Below are 21,794 nucleotides of genomic sequence, written 5' to 3' on the forward strand. Positions count from 1 at the left end.
TGATTCTGGACCCCAGGACAATCGTATATTAATTTTCAGTACTAAAAGAAATTTGCAGTTGTTAGCGCGAAGCGAACACTGTTATGCCAATGGAACTTTCAAAACTGTACTCTTACTTTTTTATCAGCTGTATACGATACATGGATTCAAGGACAAAATATCGCTTCCATTAGTTTATGCATTATTGCCTAACAAGTCTGAGGAAACGTATGTATCTCTACTACAGCAGCTGAAAGTATTGGAACCGGTTATGTCCCCGCAGTCAATAACTATAGATTTTGAGACGGCGATGATGAATGCTTGCAGAATAGTTTTTCGTGATGCTTCGTAACGGGGTTGTTTTTTCCACTTTTCACAATGTATTTTTCGTTCCATTCAGAATAATGGATTGAAACAACGTTATGAAACTGATGCTAATTTTGCTTTAAATATGCGAATTTTGGCAGCAATTGCATTTGTGCCCACTCCTATTGTGACGGTCGTTTTTGAACATTTGTGTGAAAAGGGTGGTTTTCCTCCAGAATTGCAAGAAGTTGTTGATTATTTTGAGGATACATGGATTGGATGCCCAACCAGATGACATCTTCGTCAACCACCAACGTATTCCCATGAAATGTGGAATGTATACCAGCTTGTTCTTGAAGGATTACCAAGAACGAATAATTCTGTTGAAGGGTGGCATAGAAGATTTGAGGAACAAGTCGCTGCTTATCATCCCAATATTTGGAAATTTATCGATTGCATTAAAAAAGAACAAAGTATTAACGAAATGCGCATTGAACAATATTTAAGTGGAAGTGATCTGGGCAACAAAAAAAAGAAGTATGCAAGTGTGATGAAAGAATTAAAAGGCTTGTTATTGTTGATTGGTGATATTGTTGATTATCTAAGAGGCATAGCGCATAATATTTCTTATTAATAATGTACATACTGTGTTGTAAATATTACAGTTTCTTAGTAATTAATTATCCCAACGTGACTGATTCTGAAGATTGCATAAACATTCATCTTGAATTTTTGCAGTGTACTATGACATACCTAATGTTATAATTAGTTTAGTTTAAAATTAACCAATTGTTATATTTTTTAAATAATGGATTTTTTACTATTTTTGTGATACCTGTAACTATTAAAATATATAATCTACCTATTAAATTACATATTTCCATACATGTTTTTTTTTTTATTTCCATACTATTCCCTCATAGTTCATAGAATTCCAAAAATATGCTAATCATAGCTTAAGGCAGAAACTTAAATAAAAAATAACTTTTTATGATTTGACCAAACACATCTCATTGCTTCTAGATGGTAAAATATGCTAGCGATCATTTGTAAGCTATAAATTGTTTATGCAATAAACTGCTAGCGATTAATTGCTGGCGGTGAATTGCAGGCGATAAATTTTCCGGACCCCAAGCCAAATGCCTGGACTTCTTGCCTCTCTATACTGATGGCTCAAAGTTGAAGTTATCTGTAGGGTCTACCGCCATCTTCCCGAATAACACTATATCCGAGAAGATACCTGACGAATGCACCACATACTCAACAGAGTTGCATGAAATTCAGTTAGCCTTGGGCTAACTGAACCCACAATCACCAAAGGTGTATAGTATACACAGACCCTTTAATTGTGTTACAGGCATTATCACGAATGAAATTTAATCCTTATCCATTCCTGACCTGGGTTCAGCGGATGTTACATTGTCTCTTTGAACTTTCTTTTGACATCTGTTGTTGCTAGATCCCTAGCCACACTGGGATAAAGGGTAATGAATTGGCTGACACTGCACCCAGGTCACGACAACCCCAGAACAACCATAGCCTGATAGTCCCCTATATTGACTTCAACAATTAATACACAAAAGATTACTCTCCCAGTGGCAACAATCTTGGCATGGGCAGATTACAAACAAGCTCTATCGATAAAGCATGTAATTAAACCATGGCAGTTGAGTCTGCACAGAAACCGCCATGAGGAAGTTGTTCTATCTCGCCCCTCCATCGGACACAATCTTATTCATTCATTACTGCTGACCGCGGATGACTCTCCTATGTGTGAGCAATGTGACACCTTTTTAAACATAAGAAAAATTTTATCCAAGCACCCATTTTACAGGCATGAACGTCGTTTATATCTTACTGCTATTAGCCATCTGACTGAGCCTTATACACTCAGTCAGATTTTATCTGACAATGTAAATTTATCGGCTGTTTTTATTTATTTAAAATGGTTAAATATTTTTTCACATGTTTAAAAGTTACCATTTTTATAATGGTTTTGTGTATCTATTTCTATATATCTTGACGTAGTGACATAATTTTTTAGGTCATTGAAATATAAATCTTCTCTCTTATATGACCTGGTTTTGGCACATTATAGCCTTATAGTTTTTCTGATGCGCCAAGGCCCCGAGTGCCAAGCGATAGTGACAAGCGATTTTTCTCTGCGACTCATAAAGTGATCTTTGAAAGTGATATAGTTCTATTTTTTGTTGTACGATTTTCTCCTGTTTTGTTCACTTAAAGCGGTTCTTCACTTAAAAAGTCTTACGTAAGAACCCAGAAAGGGAATCTACCTTTCTTTCTTAGTATTTATATTAAATACTCACACTCTACTAACCTTAATATCCGCTTGGTCACTGGTGGCACTGCTCCTGCCTCCACGTGGCGGGGCTGGTAGTCTGGGAGAAGAAAGTACTTCTCCCAGGGCTAAAAGGAGTAAACATGGATACTAATGACTTCCCACGATTAGAGCCAAAGAGCTCGCAACAAGACAACCACGAAACTGATCATGACTTTTCATTGTCGAAAAGACTAAAAAAGGATGCAAACAAGCAGGAAGCTCCAGCTTTCCTGATCATCCATTCTCTGTCTTCACAATCTGTCAGCAAGCTTTCGCCTTTCATCATACAACGATGCCTTGTAAATGCAGCAGCATCTCCAAAAATGGTGAAACGCCTTCAATCTGGCGACTTGCTAATAGAGACCTCTCTTCCAAGACACTCTGACCTCCTGTTAAAACTTACATCTTTAAGTGGAATTCCAATCCAAGTCACTCCACACAACACCCTGAATTCTTCCAAGGGAGTGATCAGTGAATGGGACCTATTGAACGTTTCTGAGGAAGAAATAATTCAGGAACTAAAAGATCAAAATGTAACTCAGGCCAAGAGAATCATGATACGAAAAGACGGCATCTTAGTCCCAACCCGTAGCATAATTTTAACCTTTAGTTCGCCGAATCTACCATCCTCGGTTAAAGCAGGCTATTTAAACTGTCGTGTTCGGCCCTATATCCCGAACCCTCTGAGATGCTACAAATGTCAGAAATTTGGCCACTCCCAGACAGCATGCCGTGGAGATGCAACATGTCCAAACTGCGGATGCACAACTCACACTCAATCTGAATGCAAGGCACAAACTCCGCAGTGTCCTAATTGCAAGGGCAATCATCCAGCCTACTCCAAAGATTGTGATCTTTGGAAGTTAGGAAAAAAAATACAGAAATACAAGACAGAAAATAAAGTATCTTTTCAAGAAGCTAGAAGACAAGTAAAATCAAGTATTCCAAAAACTACTTATGCTTCGGCTGCCCATAGTTATAAATCGGTAGCATGTCAAACAGAAGTGTCAGTCTCTCCAGATAAATCGATCGCCGACTGGGCTCGATCTGTACTATCAACTCAGCCTACATCTGAATCACAGTTAGTGGACCAAAGTAATAATACGCCACTCACAATTCCAACTCAAAACCTAACCCACAATACAGTGGCAGAAAAAGTACATAAATCAGATAGTGTGGAGGTGAAACAACCAACAAGCATGGATACAGATGATATGCCCAACCAAGAAGATTTTCTTGAATTATATGCAGATGGAGACATGGAGGATAAAAATGATTCAGGACGCCCTTCTTTTCCTAGAAAAGACAAATCTAAATCTGACCGTCACAAACAACCTACGCATAAAAAGCAGACAGATTCAGCTTCCTCTTACAAAACCAAATAATGGAACATATTATACAATGGAACTGTAGAGGTCTTCGCAGTAACTTAGATGATATATACGAATTAATTCATCACTATAAACCTCTTGCAATGTGCTTACAAGAAACTAATTTGACATCACTGGTCTCAGTCTCAATCAAAAATTACACTGTATTCAGGCAAGACAGGACTGTGTCTAATAACGCTCATGGCGGAGTAGCGATACTCGTGGATTCCACCATCCCCGCCAGACGTATTCCCTTACGAACATCCTTAGAAGCTGTTGCCACGCGTGTTGTTAGTGGTATTACTTTGACATTGGCTTCCATTTATCTTCCGCCCAATCATCAATATACTATTCAGGAACTTGAAGATCTTGTTATGCAGTTACCATCACCGTTTTGTTTACTAGGAGACTTTAATGCACATCACCCATTATGGGGTTCCCCCACCTCAGACAGACGGGGTAAGCTGATCGAAACGTTGATTGATAGGCAGAATTTATCATTACTGAATACTGGGTCTCCTACATATGTGCATCTCCCTACTGGCTCAATATCTGCTATAGATCTTTCCATATGTTCCCCAATCCTCTTTCCAAGTATAGATTGGATACCTCTGAATGATCCTTATAGTAGTGACCATTATCCATTAATCTGCAAAATTCAAACATCCTGTTCCTACCCAATAGAAAGTCCAATTAAATGGAAATTTTCAAAGGCTGATTGGGAAAAATACAGATCGCACATCTCATTTGACAACGATATCATTCAGTCCGGTTCCATCAATAGCGTTACTGAGCATATCACAAATCAAATGCTGGCGGCTGCATCCGTCGCAGTTCCTCAATATCAAGCAAGTAATAGACGAAAATTAAATTACTGGTGGAATGAAGATTGCAATAATGCAAAAAAAGAGAAAAACAAAGCATGGAATCTTTTCCGCAAAAATCCTACCACCCCCAATCTTATTAACTATAAACGGCTCAGAGCTAAAGCTCGCTACATCAGACGCAAAGCAAAAAAAGAAACTTGGATTAAATTCGCCTCATCAGTTAATAAAAATACCGATATCAGATTAATCTGGAGAAAAATAAAATGTTTAAACAATAAATTTCCTCCTCTATCCACCCCGCTACTAAACTGGAATGGACAAGAACTCTCTAACCCCACAGATATATCAAATGCACTGGGAATTGTATTTTCTCTGTTGTCTTCTTGTAATGCTTATGATCAATCATTCCAAAAACGTAAAACCGTTGCAGAGAGATCCAAACTGAATTACGCTGACAATTCGGCTTTATCGTATAATCAGCCATTTACCATGTTCGAGCTACAGCAAGCTCTTACCAACTCAAGAAACAGTGCTGCTGGCCCTGATGGGTTATATTATGTAATGCTCCGAAATCTGGATCAAAGATCACTGTTTTCGCTGCTCATATTTTATAATCGAATATTTTCTGAACATACCCTCCCCAGCTCCTGGAGTCATTCTTATGTAATACCGATTGCAAAACCCGGTAAAGATCATTCGGTTCCTCAAAATTACAGACCGATATCCCTCACCAGCTGTCTCAGCAAAACTCTTGAGAAAATGATACATGGCCGTCTCACCTGGTTCCTCGAGTCTCAAAACTTGATAAATAAAGAACAATTTGGATTCCGGAAAAACCGATCCGCCTTGGATCTTATGATCAAAGCTGAGTCAAATATCAGAAATGCTTTCATCAAAAAGGAACATCTCGTCATGGTCTGTCTTGACGTTGAGAAAGCCTTTGACACTACGTGGCGTTTTGGAATCTTAAAGGATCTACATTCTCTTGGCCTGAGAGGTAATTTACCATATTTTATCCAAAATTTTCTTCAACGGAGATCCTTTCAAGTTCGTTATCGGGGAACCCTCTCTAAAATCTTTATCCAAGAAGAAGGAATTCCACAGGGATCTGTTCTCAGCGCTACCTTGTTTGCAATGAGAATAAACCATATAATTGAACTCATTCCGAAAACGGTGGATTCATACCTTTTCGCAGATGATCTCTCGATTTCCTGTCATTCTCAAAACATGCATTACATTGAACGCCAACTTCAAATATCAATGAATCGCATCCTGACATGGATGACACAAAATGGTTATAGACTATCCAGCCAGAAATCTACTGCCATACACTTCTGCTCTAGACGCAATATGCATCCTGAACCTGAGCTGCAATTGAATAACCATCCTCTTCCCATAGCTGACTGTACTCGTCTACTGGGATTGTTCTTTGACAATAAGTTAAATTTCCAAAAGCACATTGAACATCTCCGGACTACTTGTCAAAAAAAACTGAACATTCTCAGAGTCTTATCAGCCACAACATGGGGAGCAGATCGCCAAAGCCTGCTACATATATATAGATCCATAATCAGATCTCGACTGGACTACGGTGCCCCTGTCTTCGATTCTGCTAGGGAGAGCGCTTTATCTCGCCTCAATCCTATTCAACATTCAGCTCTCAGAACAGCACTAGGTGCGTTCAGAACATCTCCAGTGCAAAGCTTGTATGTTGAAGCTCATGAACCTCCCCTAAATATCAGGAGAAAGATGCTGCTGCTGAATTATGCAACCAAGATCCAAAGCCAGATGACCCATCCTAATTGGCCAATACTCTACAATCCACAGTTTATGACCTTATACAGAAACAAACCACAGACAGTTCGGCCTGCTGGTATTAGATTAAAACAGCTAGCAGAAGATTGGGATGTACACTTCAATAAAATTTTACGAGATCCTATAGATCCTGATCCTCCATGGTCTGTCATCACACCATCTTGTGACAATTATTTCTACCAGTGGGGTAAACACTCTCTATCAGATATTAATATCCAGCAGCTACACATAGCGCATACTCAACGTTATCCTGACTTCGCTAAAATCTATACAGATGGATCGAAGTCTGAGAGTGGATCAGGCGCAGCAGTAGTACTCCCAGATACTACCATTTCTCTATCTCTCCCAACAGAGTGCAGTAGCTACACAACTGAATTATATGCCATAAAGCTTGCTATAGAAAGTATTTTCCATATGTCAATTCAAAAGAGCTTAATTTACACAGACTCGCAGAGTTCCTTATCAGCCTTGCAAAACAATTCCCCGTCTACTCACCCTCTATTAAAGCTCATTAGAACAGAGTTGATACGTCTGAGAGAGTGCCAACAAAAGGTTATTTTCTGCTGGATACCTGGTCATACTGGAATACCAGGAAATGAAATTGCAGATGATGCTGCCAAACATCCATCTAGAGCAGCCCCAACAAATTTCTTAATACCGTTTACTGATTATAAAATGAAGATCCGAAGTATATGTAAAGATCGATGGACTCTACAATGGCAAGCACAAATTCATAATAAACTTTTTCAAATTAAACCTGTACCAAAATTATGGGCCTCTAGCCTCATTACTAACAGAAAAGAAGAAGTAATCCTAACCAGAGCCAGAATCGGTCATACTCATTTAACTCATTTGTTCCTCCTCTCAGGGAATGACCCTCCTGAGTGTAATCATTGTCATACACCACTTACAGTGAAACACATACTTCTAGAATGTACTCTGTATCATAATGCTCGACTAATGTCATTCAGTTCTCTAGCAAGCTTAAAGGTACCATTGTCACTTAGCCATATCATAGGCGAAAAATCAAACATCGCAGAATTCTTCTCCTTCCTAAAACAAATAGGAATGTATAGCCGTTTCTAATTGCTTCTACATGAAACAAACAGGCAGTATGAACCACTTTTCTAAGTGCAATATGGCCTAAGTAGCCATTGCACTTAAAACCCCATAAACAACAACAACAACTGATGCGCCAATAAAAACAACCACCACAACAACAAGAGCTTGATGGTGTGCGTGGTTTAATCTAAAAATATATTATGATGAGAGCCTTGTCGATCAATTCGGCCCTGGAAAGATTGTGCAAGGCTCAAGGGGTAGAATTTTTTTCAGCCTGGACTGTACTTGTTAACAGGAGAGATTGCTTCTACAGGGATGGGATACACTTAAATAGAAAGGGTGCAAGAATATTTGCTGATGCTATCGAGGCAGTGTTAGGTGGGTCGGAAAACTTGCTAGCTTGGGGGGGGGAGACAAAGACCAATAGATTGACAGTAGCCACTGGCAGAGGTGAAAGAGATTCTTGCATTGCTTCTATTAGAATGAGCAGAAGCCTGAAAAACAAGATGCATGATATTTCAGAGACTGCTGGGAGCCATTGCGGTACAAGTAAACACATGGGTTGTGTTAGGGTAGCTAAGAATAGAAACAGGTGCAGGTATACTTGCATGTACACCAATGCTAGGAGTTTAGTAAATAAATTTGATGAATTTGAGGTATTGCTCAAAACATCAAAGGCAGATATTGTTGGGATATGAGAGACGTGGTGCCACACAGATATAAGGTATGCAGAACTGGAATTTGGGGAGTACAACGTCTACAGAAAGGATAGACAGGATAGGAAGGGGGGAGGGGTTATGCTATTAGTTAAGAAACACATAAAAACCAAGGAAGTGAAGCCAGTCGACATCACTGGACAGTGCATTGTTGAGTCAGTTTGGTGTGACATAAGCATTGGGAGATCAAAATTGAGAGTAGGAGTATGCTATAGGCCTAATGACTCTGATGAGTATAATAAGAAACTGTACAGGGAAATAGAGTGGGCCAGTAAATCAGAGAGTCTTATAATGGGAGATTTTAATTTCCCAGATATTGACTGGAATTTGGGGGCTGGTCACTCACACACTAGCAGGGCTTTTGTGGATTTATTGGATGATTGTTTTCTACATCAGCGGGTTCGGGAGGCAACTAGAGGGAGTAATACTCTTGATTTGATTATCAGCAGTGATTCTTCATGCATTAAGAATCTGCAGATAAATGAACCACTAGGTGGCAGTGATCACAGTGTGCTGAAGTGGGATTTACTCAAAGAGGTAACTACCATTAGGGGTAAAGGGAAGGGTTATTGCTTCCGTAAAGGCGACTACGATGGACTGAGACACTATTTAAATTCTATACTGTGGGACCAACTGATGATGTTACCAACAGCAAATTCAAAATGGGAAGCATTCAAAGAATTAATCTTGGAAGCTACTAGGCTTCACATACCAACTAAGAAATATTGTTTAAGGTTTAGGCCAAAATGGATGTCAGATGAACTAATGAGGCATATGGCAGAGAAGAAAAATGCATGGGATACTTACAAATTAACACATGACACAGAAGCCTATGATAGATACAAGATGATCTGTAACCAAGTTACAAAGGAGGTTAGGCAGGTGAAGGCAGATTACGAGAAATCTTTGGCAAGGGATGCAAAGAAAAACGGCAAAGAGTTCTTTACTTATGTAAACTCTAGAAGGAAGGGGGTGAATCAGATTGGTCCACTTGATATTAATGGGTCAACTGTTGATGACCCTGCTCAGGTAGCTAACAAACTAAATGAATATTTTGCATCGACATTGACACATGAGGAGTTATTCAGCGAGGGCAATGCCAGAGGTGTATTCAACTCTAGCAGTAAGCTATAGAATCTTGAAATAACTGGGAGTAAAGTGGAGGAGAAACTGTTGAAGATAAACACAAGAAAGGCACCTGGGGTGGATGGAATCTAACCAGTTATATTAAAGGAGGCAGCAAAGGAAGTAAGCAAACCCTTAGCCATAATTATGAGAGCTTCCTTGGACTCAGGGGAGGTACCCATAGACTGGAAATGTGCAAATGTGACCCCAATTCACAAAGGAGGATCAAAGGCTGACACAAGTAATTATAGACCTGTGAGCTTAACTTCTGTTCCAGGAAAATTAATGGAGGCACTGGTTAAAGAAGCACTGCAGGATCATTTAGACAAGACTTCAGTTATAGCTTGGACACAGCATGGTTTTGTTAAGGGGAAGTCTTGCCTGACCAATTGGATTGGATATTATGATGCAGTCACAAAAGAACTGGATGCAGGGAATAGCTTTGATATTATATACTTGGATCTTAGAAAGGCTTTTGATACTGTTGCACATGGAAGACTGCTACACAAATTGGAGCAGTGTGACATTGGAGGCAAATTGCTGCTATGGATAAAGCGGTGGTTGAGAGGGAGAAGACAGAGAGTGGTAATCAATGGACACTGCTCATCGTGGACTAATGTTATTAGTGGAGTCCCTCAGGGCTCAGTGTTGGGTCCATTATTGTTTTGTGTATTTATAAATGATATTGATGATGGTATTTCAAGCTTAATGTCCAAGTTTGCAGACGATACAAAGGTTGGCAGGGTTGTGAAGGACACTACTGACACTAGGCTGCTGCAACAGGATCTGGAAAGGTTGAGCAGATGGGCTGAGAGGTGGCAAATGAAGTTTAACATTGACAAATGTAAAGTACTACACATGGGAAACAGCAACCCCAGAGCAAGGTATATCTGTGGTACTACACTGACAGTGGTAGAGAATGAAAGGGACTTGGGGGTAGTTGTGCAGGCAGATATGAAGTTCTCTGAGCTGTGCAGACGGGCTGCAAGAGTAGCTCATGGAGTATTGTCAATGATATACAGGAATTTTTCCAGCAGGGATAAGGAGGTGATTATTCCCTTGTATAAGGCAATGGTCAGGCCACACATAGAGTACTGTATACAGGTCTGGAGGCCTCATTTCAAGAAGGATGTAGAGCTGCTGGAACGAGTACAGAGAAGGGCAACAAGATTAGTGAATGGAACAAAGGGGTGCTCTTGCGAAGAAAGGCTTAAGTTTTGCAAATTACAGTGTCTGGAGACTAGACACCAGCGAGGTGATCTGATAGAGGTGTATAAAGCCTTGAATGGTTTGAGCATGCTCAATGCTGATGGGATTCTTCCTCTAGCTCAGAGTAATCACTTGAGAGGGCATAAATTCAAATTGAGGAAAGACAGATGTAGGATAGACATGCGGAAATTTGCCTTTAGCCAGCGGGTGGTTGGTTGGTGGAACAGACTTCCATCCCTTGTAGTGGAGGTTGATAGCCTAAATAAGTTTAAGGCTCAGCTGGACAGGTATTTTGAACGAACAGAGGGGTGAAGTGGAAGTGGGTTTTTTTTTTTTTTTTTTGGCTGATGCTGCATAAGCTTGCTTTCTTGCATCAAATGCCTCTACTAATGCTAAATGCTGAGTATGAAATAGATGGTTCATGCATGGGTACTGCGCATACATCATTTCTATTACCCAGGTAGTATGAATGAATCGTTTAATTATATCTCATATTGTAACTCAACCTTCACAATGAGTGGCTGGGGTTTGGAACATTAGAATTAGTAACATTAGTTCGTAACATAGAATTAGTAAAATTAGTCTTCTCTACACCAGTAGAGAAGACTAATGTTACTAATTCTACATGGATACTGCAACCCTGATATCACCATTCCAAAGCTTGTTGGCTTACTCATCAGAGGATGGACAGGCACCATGTTGTTGCAATAGTAGGTACTGCAGATGTATGTGCAGTACCCATGCATAAACCATCTCTTTCATACTCTTAGCATTTAGCCAAGAATATATTTTTAGATTAAACCATACACACCATCAAGCCTCTCTCATATTGCAGAGTAGATTCATAACTGGGTTGTCACTATTGCAACAACCGAATACCTGCCGATCTACCAATGATAAACCTACAAGCTTCGAAATGGTGCTGTTGGAGTGGTGGTGGTGGTGATATCTGCCAAGAATAAGTAACATTAGAGTCTTCTCCACTATGAAGTGTTACTTATTCAAAGCAGTGCAATACCTTAGCAACTCGTTCTGAAGGTACTCACAATATGAGATATAATTAAATGATGCATGCATACTACCTGGGTAGTAGAAATGATGTATGTGCAGAACCCATGGCATAAACCATCTCTCCCAGATATTGACTGGAACTGATGGGTAGGCATGGGCAGGTCACAAACAAGCTCTATGAGATAAAGCCTGTAATTAAACCATGGTGGTCGAGGCTATGCAGGAACCACTATGAGGAAGTTGTTCTAGCTCACCCACTCACACACTAGCAAAACTTTTGTGGATGTATTGGATGATTGTTTTATACAGCAGCATATTCGAGAGGCAACAAGAGGGATTAATACCCTTGATCTGACTATCAGCAGTGATTATTCGTGCATTAAGAATCTGCAGATAAACGAACCACTAGGTGGCAGTGGTCACAGTGGCCTGATGTAGGATTTACTCAAAGATGTAACTATCATCAGGGGTAAAGGAAAAGGGTTTTTTTTTCTTAAAGGTGGCTACAGTGGTCTCAGTCAGTTTTTAAATTTTATACAGTGGAGTCAACTGATGATGTTACCAACAGCAGATTCTAAATGGGAAACATTCAAGGAATTAATCTTGGAAGCTACTAGGCATTTTCACAAGAAATACTGTTCAAGGTTTAGGCCTAAATGGATGTCAGATGTACCATTGACATTTGTGGAAATGAATTAAAATGCATGGGATATATATAAATTATCAGGCGACACCAAAGCCATGCTATTTATAAGCTAATCTAATCAAGTGAAAAGGAGGTTAGGCAAGCAAAGGCAGATTACAAGAAATCTTTGGCAAAGGATGCAAAGAGAAACAGCAAAGACTTCACTTATATAAACTCTAGAAGGTAGGGGGGATGAATCAGATTGGTCCAGTTGATATCAGTGGTTCGATTGTTGATGATTTTGCTCAGCTAGATGACAAACTGAATGAGTATTTTGTACCTACATTACACATGAGGAATTCTGTAGGGAAGTGAAGGCCAGAAACTTGTCAAACTATGACAGTTATTCCACTTTAACCAATTCCAAAACTGGTCAACAATCTGGAAAGGTTATTCAGGAAATAAAACTAGACCCAAAGCTATGGCTCTCCAGTTTCCGGAAAAGCAGGCGAGAAGAAGTAATTCTAGCAAGGCTAAGGATTGGTCATACTCACCTGTATCTCTTAATGAGTAACTTTGCTCCACAATGCACATCATGTCATGTACAACTGACTGTTCATCATTTATTAGTGGACTGCCCTCACCTTTTCAATATCCACTCAAGCACATTTAAATCAATTACCAATGCACAGTCATCTTTAACATTATTATAGATTCTTGGTAATGATCCTAATAAGAAAGAACTGTTTACCTTCCTAAACCATATAGGAATATATAATAAAATATAACAGTTATTACATTAAAATTAAAATATATTAACCATTAGAAAGACACAATATGGCCCTGGCAGCCTGTGTCATTTCCACAACAATAACCATGATGAGAAAGTTTGTACAATGACCATAAGACTGCCAACCGTCCTTTTGGTATTAGTCTCAAGAGCTACTCAGAGAACTTAAAATCAAGGTAGACACCAAAACAACCCACTCCACCCTGGCATGCTCACGCTCCAGCATATGAATTTTCTCTTAAAAACTGGGGAAAGTCAGATACTCCATCTGTCTACCTGCAGCTCTATTCAGCACACTGAGCCAAACATTCTGATTTTGTGCCAGTCTACCTAGATGACTTGAAGTCAGAATCCTATGTGGGATCTGCTCCTGTCTTTCTGGACACCACTATATCAGAGCAGATTCTCTCTGAATGCAACGTATTTACTGCACGGCTCTATAGAGTTAGCCTTGGATAACATTAGTAAATGTCAAAACCAACGGTTCATTTTATATTCTGATTCTTTGAGCACCTTACAGGCTTTACTGTCAGTGAGATATAATCACCATCCAGTTCTGTCTCAAGTCCAGCAGAAGATTCACTCTCTCCATGAATGCGAATACGATATCCGCTTCTGTTGGATTCCCAGCCACATTGGGATTAAGGGAAATGATTTGGCTGACACTGCAGGCAAAATTCACTCCCAGTGGCAGGATTCATGGAATAGAGAGACTACAAATAAATTACTTCAGATAAAGCCCATAATTGAACCGTGGCAGTGTAGTTTGCATAGGAATCGCAAATAGGATGTTGTTCTTGCTCGGATCCGCATAGGAAACATTCCTATTTGCTGAGGGCTGATGACTGTCCTATGTGTGAGTCCTGTGATATAGTTTTTTCACTGAGACAGTTTAATTGAATACCCTGATTTTATTGATATGCGTTTTACTGCTTTTACCCATCTGACTGAGCCGTATACACTCAGTCAGATTTTATCAGATAATGACAAAGTGTCAGCTGTTTTTAAATTGTTACAAATTATTAATATTTACCAATGTATATAGTGTTGAGCATTTGTTTTTAATCGTTAAGCTTTATTGCCTATTATGTATTTACTTTTCTTGACGTTTTAACTTTTCTGGTAGGTTACAATATCTTTTATTCATTTGTATATTTTATGGTATGATCATGGCACACCATAGCCTTAGTCACTTTTATGCCAATAAAATCCAAATTCAAACCAAACTCATTCCTGTCTTATATCTCACAAAAGGGATTCTTATGCTCGTATGCTTATCTTCGATGATACTCAGAATTTTAGACAAGATCACAGAAATTAATTACTCTCTTCTAATCACTCTTTGCCTAAGCACATCATAAATATTACTTGCTCTGCATCTAAAAAAAAACTGGGTTTTCTCTTTCGCTCTTCATGTTACTTTTCTTTCAAATAGCTGCTCACTCTGTAGAAATCACAAATCTGCCCTACCATGGAATATTGTTCCCACACTTGGATGTTGTTATTTGGTTTTTAGGAGCATTAGCAACTAAGGCCATATTGCTCCGGGATATGCGGTGGTCATTCCCTGACCTTTTCGCATCCTCCGTATTTGGTGGTGCCCACACTTGGAGTGGTGCCCCCAAATCTCTCTCAGGCTTCTAAGTTCCATTAAAATTTAGGTTAATTAATGACCCATCTCTAACAATGTCTCTTTGCTCTGTATCTCAGAGATCTGTTTCTGCTGCATGCTTTTTTTTTTATAGATATTTCTATGGGTGCTGAATTAGCTTCTATAATTTGTGCTCTTTCTTCCAAACCAGTCCAAATACATGCCACAGCCAGTCAGCATCCAGAGCTTCTATATGCAGATGGAATATGTTAGCAAATGTGCATACCTTGTTATTGATAATATTGTTTGAATCATGATGCATGGCTTTGTTGGAATTTGTGATTTTTTATTATTTTTTATTTTTATTTTTTTTTTATTTTGCAACTCCACTGTTGAAATTTTATGATAAATAATACTAATTATTTTACCTTTTCACTTTATTTTATTATAAATTATCCTACCTCATTATTTCCTGATTTTATTTTGTCAGGACTCCCAACACAAGCTGTAGACAAAGGTGAAAAGGGAGGTCCAGGATTTCTAGGTTCTCCTGGACTCCCTGGAAATCGAGGAGATGATGGATTTCCTGGAATCCCTGGAATAAAGGGTGAAAGAGGTGAAATTGGAATTGATGGCAGACCTGGATTTCCTGGAATACCTGGTTCTAAAGGTATGTATTTGTAAAAATATATTTACATTATACAATACCACAAAACAAAGATCGTTGCTAAGTGTTGTAGATATAAAATTGTGATCATACAGTAGTACCTGCTTTTAATGATGCATGCAAATATGTAGATTTTTATTATTACTTATAAATTCGCTAAAAGTGAAATTGTACATCTTCTGTAAAAGTGATCATCATCAGGATTAATGACACTAAAAATGGCTACTATTGCAATAATTTTATTGCAATAGTAGCCACTTTTAGAATTTTTCTATTCTAATATTGCAATATTAGAATAGAAAAATGATGTGAATAAACAACAGCATTTTACCTTTTTTGTAAAATTTTTCCAAAAATGTAATTTTTTTTTTTTTTAATTATTTCTGATACAGCTTAGTTGTTAAAATTTTGGTCAAAGAACATAAATTTTAGTTCTCCCTGAAAGCATGTATTTAACCAAAGAGAGAGAGAGAGAGGGAAGGAGGTGAAGGGGGGAGGGGGAGAGAGAGAGAGGCAATACACAACAAATAATAATAATAGCATTAGCAAAAGCAAATGATGCAAGAAAGCAAGTTTATATAGCATCAGCCAAAAAAAAAAAAAAAAAAACCGTTATTTCACCCATCTACTTGCTCCAAATGTTTGTCAGGTTCTGCCTTGAATCTATCCAAGCTATCAACTTCTACAACGACAGATTGAAGTTTGTTCCAGCAATCAACCACCCGCTGGCTAAAGGCAAACTTCCACACATCTATCCTACAACCGTCCTTTCTCAATTTGAATTTTTGCACTCTCAGGTGATTATTGTGAGCAAGAGGAAGAATCCCATCAGCACTGAGCATGCTCAAACCATTCAAGGCTTTATACACCTCAATCAGATCACCTTGCAGATGCCTAGTCTCCAGACACTGTAATTTGCAAAACTTAAGCCTTTCTTCATAAGAGCAATCGTTTGTTCCATTCACTAATCTTGTTGCCCGTCTCTGTACTCGGCCCCAGGTGCCAAGCGATTTTGTGATCAAATGTCTTTTGACAGTGAACTAGCGCTCTCTCTTGAATAAATAAAATAGTATTTTTTATTTAGCATTACACTTAACAAACGATTAAATAATCTCTAGTAAAGAAATCACTTTACTTGATCAGGAGGAGAAGTAACCTTCTTTCTTTTTTTCCCTTTTTAATTGCATATTATCACTAACCCACTACCGCTTTGTCACAAAGGTGGCACTGCTCCTGCCTCCATGTGGCAGGGCCAGTAACCTGGAGGGGAAAAAGGTCTGCTCTCTGGTGCAAAATGGAGCAAGCAGTTTCCAAAACCCAGAAAAAAGAAACCCTAACAAGACAACAAGAAGATTCTGGTTCTGTCACATCAAAACGTCAAAAGACTGACATAGGCAGAATCTGAACTCCAACTTTTCTAATTGTACATTCCACTGAAGAACAACCAATTGGAAAACTATCTCCATTTCTAGTGCAGAAATGACTAGAAAGTACAATAGGTACTCCCAAGACAGTTCATCGTTTAAGATCAGGAGACCTACTGGTTGAAGTTTCCACTGCTCGACAGTCCGAGCAACTACAGAAACTAAAAATTTTCGGTGGAACGTCTGTCACCGTTTCACTGCACGTTTCCTTGAACACGTCAAGAGATGTCATCACCAAATGGGACCTCATGAACGTATCAGATGAAGAACTTAAACAAGAATTGTGAGATGAAGGTGTGATCAATGTAAAGCGGATTCTAACAAAGAAGGACAATGTATTAGTTCCTACTCAGAACATAATCCTCACATTTGATAACCCGAAATCACCAACAATGATAAAAGCAGGTTATCTTAACTGCCGTGTCAAACCTTACATCCCAAATCCATTATGCTGCTATAAGTGCCAGAAGTTTGGGCACTCACAGACAGTCTGCATAGGAGCAGCTGCCTGTGCCAAATGTGGCTCCACTGCGCACACTAGTACAGACTGCACAGCCGCAAGACCAAACTGTCCCAACTGTAAAGAAGCTCATCCGACATATTCAAAGGAGTGGCCCCTTTGGAAACGTGAAAACAGTATACAGCGGTACAAGACCGTACACAATGTAACCTACCAAGAGGCTAAAAAATCTTTACCAGTTCCGAATACTAACAAGCCAACTTATGCCCAAATAATCAAAAAGCACACATCAACTGCTACCCAAACGGAGGTAACTATACCACCAAGCAAATCACTAGCTTGAATGGGCAAGGTCAATATTGTCCCCAGTACCAACACATCAAACAAAAAGCAAACAACGCAAAGCTATAAATACAGCAATCACAGTACAGCCAGATGCCATTCAACAGCAGATTACTACAGTATCTACCAATCCTGACTCAAACGAAACAGATTATATGGATTCAAAAAAAAATCCAAACCAAGATGAACAGGTTTTAGAACTGTTCGCTGAGGAGGAGATGGATATGGGGAAACCCCAATTCCAAAAAGTGGGGAAAGGTAAACTTGAGCGATGCAAACCTTCTGTACCTCGAAAACAAATCGAGGGCTCTTGTAAACTCAAATAATGCTTACTTTCTTACAATGGAACTGTAGAGGCTATCATAGTAATTTGTCTGACATCCGAGATCTCCTTTCATAATATTATCCTATTGCTTTCTGTTTACAGGAAGGCAATCTAACACCAAATATAATTGTTTCCCTTCGGAAATACATAATACATCGGCAAGATCGTGTTGCAAATAATCCGCAAAATCTTGCACATGGAGGGGTAGCATTGATTATCGACTCCCAGATACCCTCAAAACCAATCCCATTAAAAACAAACCTTGAGGCAGTTGCTGCACCAGTCAACATTAATTTAGATTTAACCATAGTCTCACTATACTTGCTACCTAATCAAAATATAAGCTATGCCGACTTAGAAGAACTAGTGATACAGCTTCCCAAACCGTACTGTATTCTCGGAGACCTCAACAGTCACCATCCGCAATGGAGAATCATAACCTGGATAAGCATGGACAAACCATCGAAAAATTACTTGATCAACACAATCTGGTAACTCTCAATAAAAGAGTGCACACTTACATGCACCTTCCTACAGGGTCTACCTCAGCTATCGATGTCTCTTTATGTTCAGCAACCATATACCCTTTATTTGGATGGATGATTCACAACAATCCACTGGGCAGTGATCACTACCCCGTGATATGCTGCATTGAAACAAGTGTTTCCCACCTTTCCTACCAAGTTGCGAAATGGAATTTTTCGAAAGCCAAATAGGCTGTGTACAAGCAGCTAGCTATGCTAGATGAAAAACAGGTCCAACAAACACCTATAAACCTGGCAGTAGAATATACATCCAACCAAATACTGCAGGCAGCGGACAGAGAAATTCCAAAACGATCCATCAAAATATCGGCCCTCTCTAAAGTGTGGTGGAATGAAGAATGTAGTACTGCTAAAAAAGAGAAGAATAGAGCATGGAACATTTTCAGAAGGTTCTCAACAACAGAAAACTTCATCTGCTTTAAATAGGCAAGGGTAAAGACAAAATGAATTAGGCAGACCAGCAAAAGGGAAGCATGGAGGCGTTTCGCTTCCACAATTACAAAAACCCAAAAGTATGCACCAAAATACAGCATATGTACTCAACCCATGCATCAACTGTCCCATGCTCACTGTTAATGGCTCTGATATTACAAAACCAGGAGAGATTGCAAACACTCTAGGTAGTTCATTCATGGAAATCTCAGCTGTGACATCATACTAGCCACATTTCCAGGCACACAAAGCACAATCTGAAAAACACTCAATCAATTTTGAATCGGCATCCAGTACTGCATACAATCTCCCCTTCAAAATGTCAGAGTTGCACCATGCTCTAGCTGCCACTAAACTCAGTGCAGCAGAGCCAGATGGAATACATTACATCATGATAACAAAACTTAATGAACTGGCCCTCAAGACTGTTACTGCTCTATAACAGAATATCCAAAGAAAACACTTTCCCCAAAAATTGGCAGTATGTCTACGTTTTGGCATTTCCAAAACCAGGAAAAGATCCTATAAATCCGCAACACTATCGACCAATTGCCCTCACCAGCTGTATGTACAAAGTCATGGAGAAAATGGTCAATGCCCGGCTATCCTGGTTTCTAGCTCGAAATGACCTTATAAATCCAGAGCAGTGTGCCTTCCATGATGGTAGATCCACTCTTAACCTTTTGATTAAGACAGAAATGAATGTCAGTGACGCCTTCATACGGAAAGAACACCTTGTCATGGTCCTCTTTGAAATTGAAAAAGCCTTTGACACTGCTTGGAGATATGGTATAATGTGAAATCTATACTATCTGGGATTACGTGGATACCTACCACAGTTTATTAGCATTAGCATTAAAATTAGTAGAGGCGCTTGATGCAAGAAAGCAAGCTTATGCAGCATCAGCCAAAAAAAAAAAAAAATAAATAAATAAAAAATAACCACTTCCACTTCACCTCTTTGTTCGTTTAAAATACCTGTCCAGCTGAGTCTTAAACTTATTTAGGCTATCAACTTCCACGACAAGGGATGGAAGTCTATCCACCAACCAACCACCAGCTGGCTAAAGGCAAATTTCCTCACGTCTATCCTACATCTGTCTTTTCTCAATTTGAATTTATGCCCTCTCAGGTGATTATTCTGAGCAAAGGGAAGAATCCCATCAGCATTGAGCATGCTCAAACCATTCAAGGCTTTATACACCTCTATCAGATCACCACGCTGGTGCCTAGTCTCCAGACACTGTAATTTGCAAAACTTAAGCCTTACTTCGTAAGAGCACCCCTTTGTTCCATTCACTAATCTTGTTGCCCTTCTCTGTACTCGTTCCAGCATCTCTACATCCTTCTTGAAATGAGGCCTCCAGACCTGTATTTGTACAGTACTCTAGATGTGGCCTGACCATTGCCTTATACAAGGGAATAATCACCTCCTTATCCCTGCTAGAAAAATTCCTATATAGCATCGACAATACACCATGAGCTACTCTTGCAGCCCGTCTGCACTGCTCAGAAAATTTCATATCTGCCTGCACAACCACCCCCAGGTCCCTTTCATTCTCTACCACTGTCAGTGTAGTACCTCAGAGTTGTTGCTCTGGGGTTGCTGTTTCCCATGTGTAGTACTTTACATTTGTCAATGTTAAACTTCATTTGCCACCTCGAAGCCCATCTACTCAACCTTTCCAGATCCTGTTGCAGTAGCATAGTGTCAGTAGTGTCCTTGACAACCCTGCCAACCTTTGTATCGTCTACAAACTTGGACATTAAGCTTGATATACCATCATCAATATCATTTATAAATACAGAAAACAATAAAGGACCCGATACTGAACCCTGAGGGACTCCACTAATAACATTAGTCCACGATGAGCAGTGTCCATTGATTACCACTCTCTGTCTTCTCCCTCTCAACCACACCTTTATCCATAGCAGCAATTTGCCTCCAATGCCACACTGCTCCAATTTGTGCAGCGGTCTTCCATGTGCAACAGTATCAAAAGCCTTTATAAGATCCAAGTATATAATATCAAAGTTATTCCCTGCATCCAGTTCTTTTGTGACTGCATCATAGTATCCAATCAAATTGGTCAGGCAAGACTTCCCCTTAAAAAAAACCATGCTGTGTCTGAGCTATAACTGAAGTCTTGTCTAGATGATCCTGTGTGCTTCTTTAACCAGTGCCTCCATTAATTTTCCGGGAACAGAAGTTAAACTAACAGGTCTATAATTACTTGTGTGGCCCTTTGATCCTCCTTTGTGAATTGGGGTCACATTTGCACATTTCCAGTCCATGGGTACTTCCCCTGAGTCCAAGGAAGCTCTCATAATTATGGCTAAGGGTTTGCTTACTTTCTTTGCTGCCTCCTTTAATATAACTGGATAGATCCCATCCACCCCACGTGCCTTTCTTGTATTTATCTTCAACAATTTCTCCTCCACTTTACTCTCAGTTATTACAAGATTCTCTAGCTTATTGCCAGAGTTGAATACGCCTCTGGCATTCCCCTCGCTGAATAACTCCTCATGTGTGAATGTCGATGCAAAATATTCATTCAGTTTGTTAGCTACCTGAGCAGGATCATCAACAGTTGACCCATCAATATCAAGTGGACCAATCTGATTCACCCCCTTCCTTCTAGAGTTTACATAAGTAAAGAACTCTTTGCCGTTTTTCTTTGCATCCCTTGCCAAAGATTTCTCGTAATCTGCCTTCACCTGCCTAACCTCCTTTGTAACTTGGTTACAGATCATCTTGTATCTATCATAGGCTTCTGTGTCATGTGTTAATTTGTATGTATCCCATGCATTTTTCTTCTCTGCCATATGTCT

General features: G+C 39.4%; 1 protein-coding gene across 1 annotated transcript in view; it reads left to right on the top strand.

Annotated features, from left to right (window-relative positions):
- Positions 1 to 21,794, top strand: part of LOC150091155 (uncharacterized) — a 1,391,089-nt gene that overhangs the window by 1,092,922 nt on the left and 276,373 nt on the right. The window contains exon 32 of the mRNA XM_090374518.1: positions 15,258 to 15,437. Coding sequence (XP_090230644.1) covers positions 15,258 to 15,437 — 180 coding nt within the window. The remainder of the gene's footprint in view (positions 1 to 15,257; positions 15,438 to 21,794) is intronic.

The sequence above is a fragment of the Mastigoproctus giganteus genome, chromosome 1 (genome assembly GCF_048544385.1).
Source record: "Mastigoproctus giganteus isolate SK-2022 chromosome 1, ASM4854438v1, whole genome shotgun sequence".
In the NCBI taxonomy this organism is placed as follows: Eukaryota; Metazoa; Arthropoda; class Arachnida; order Uropygi; family Thelyphonidae; genus Mastigoproctus; species Mastigoproctus giganteus.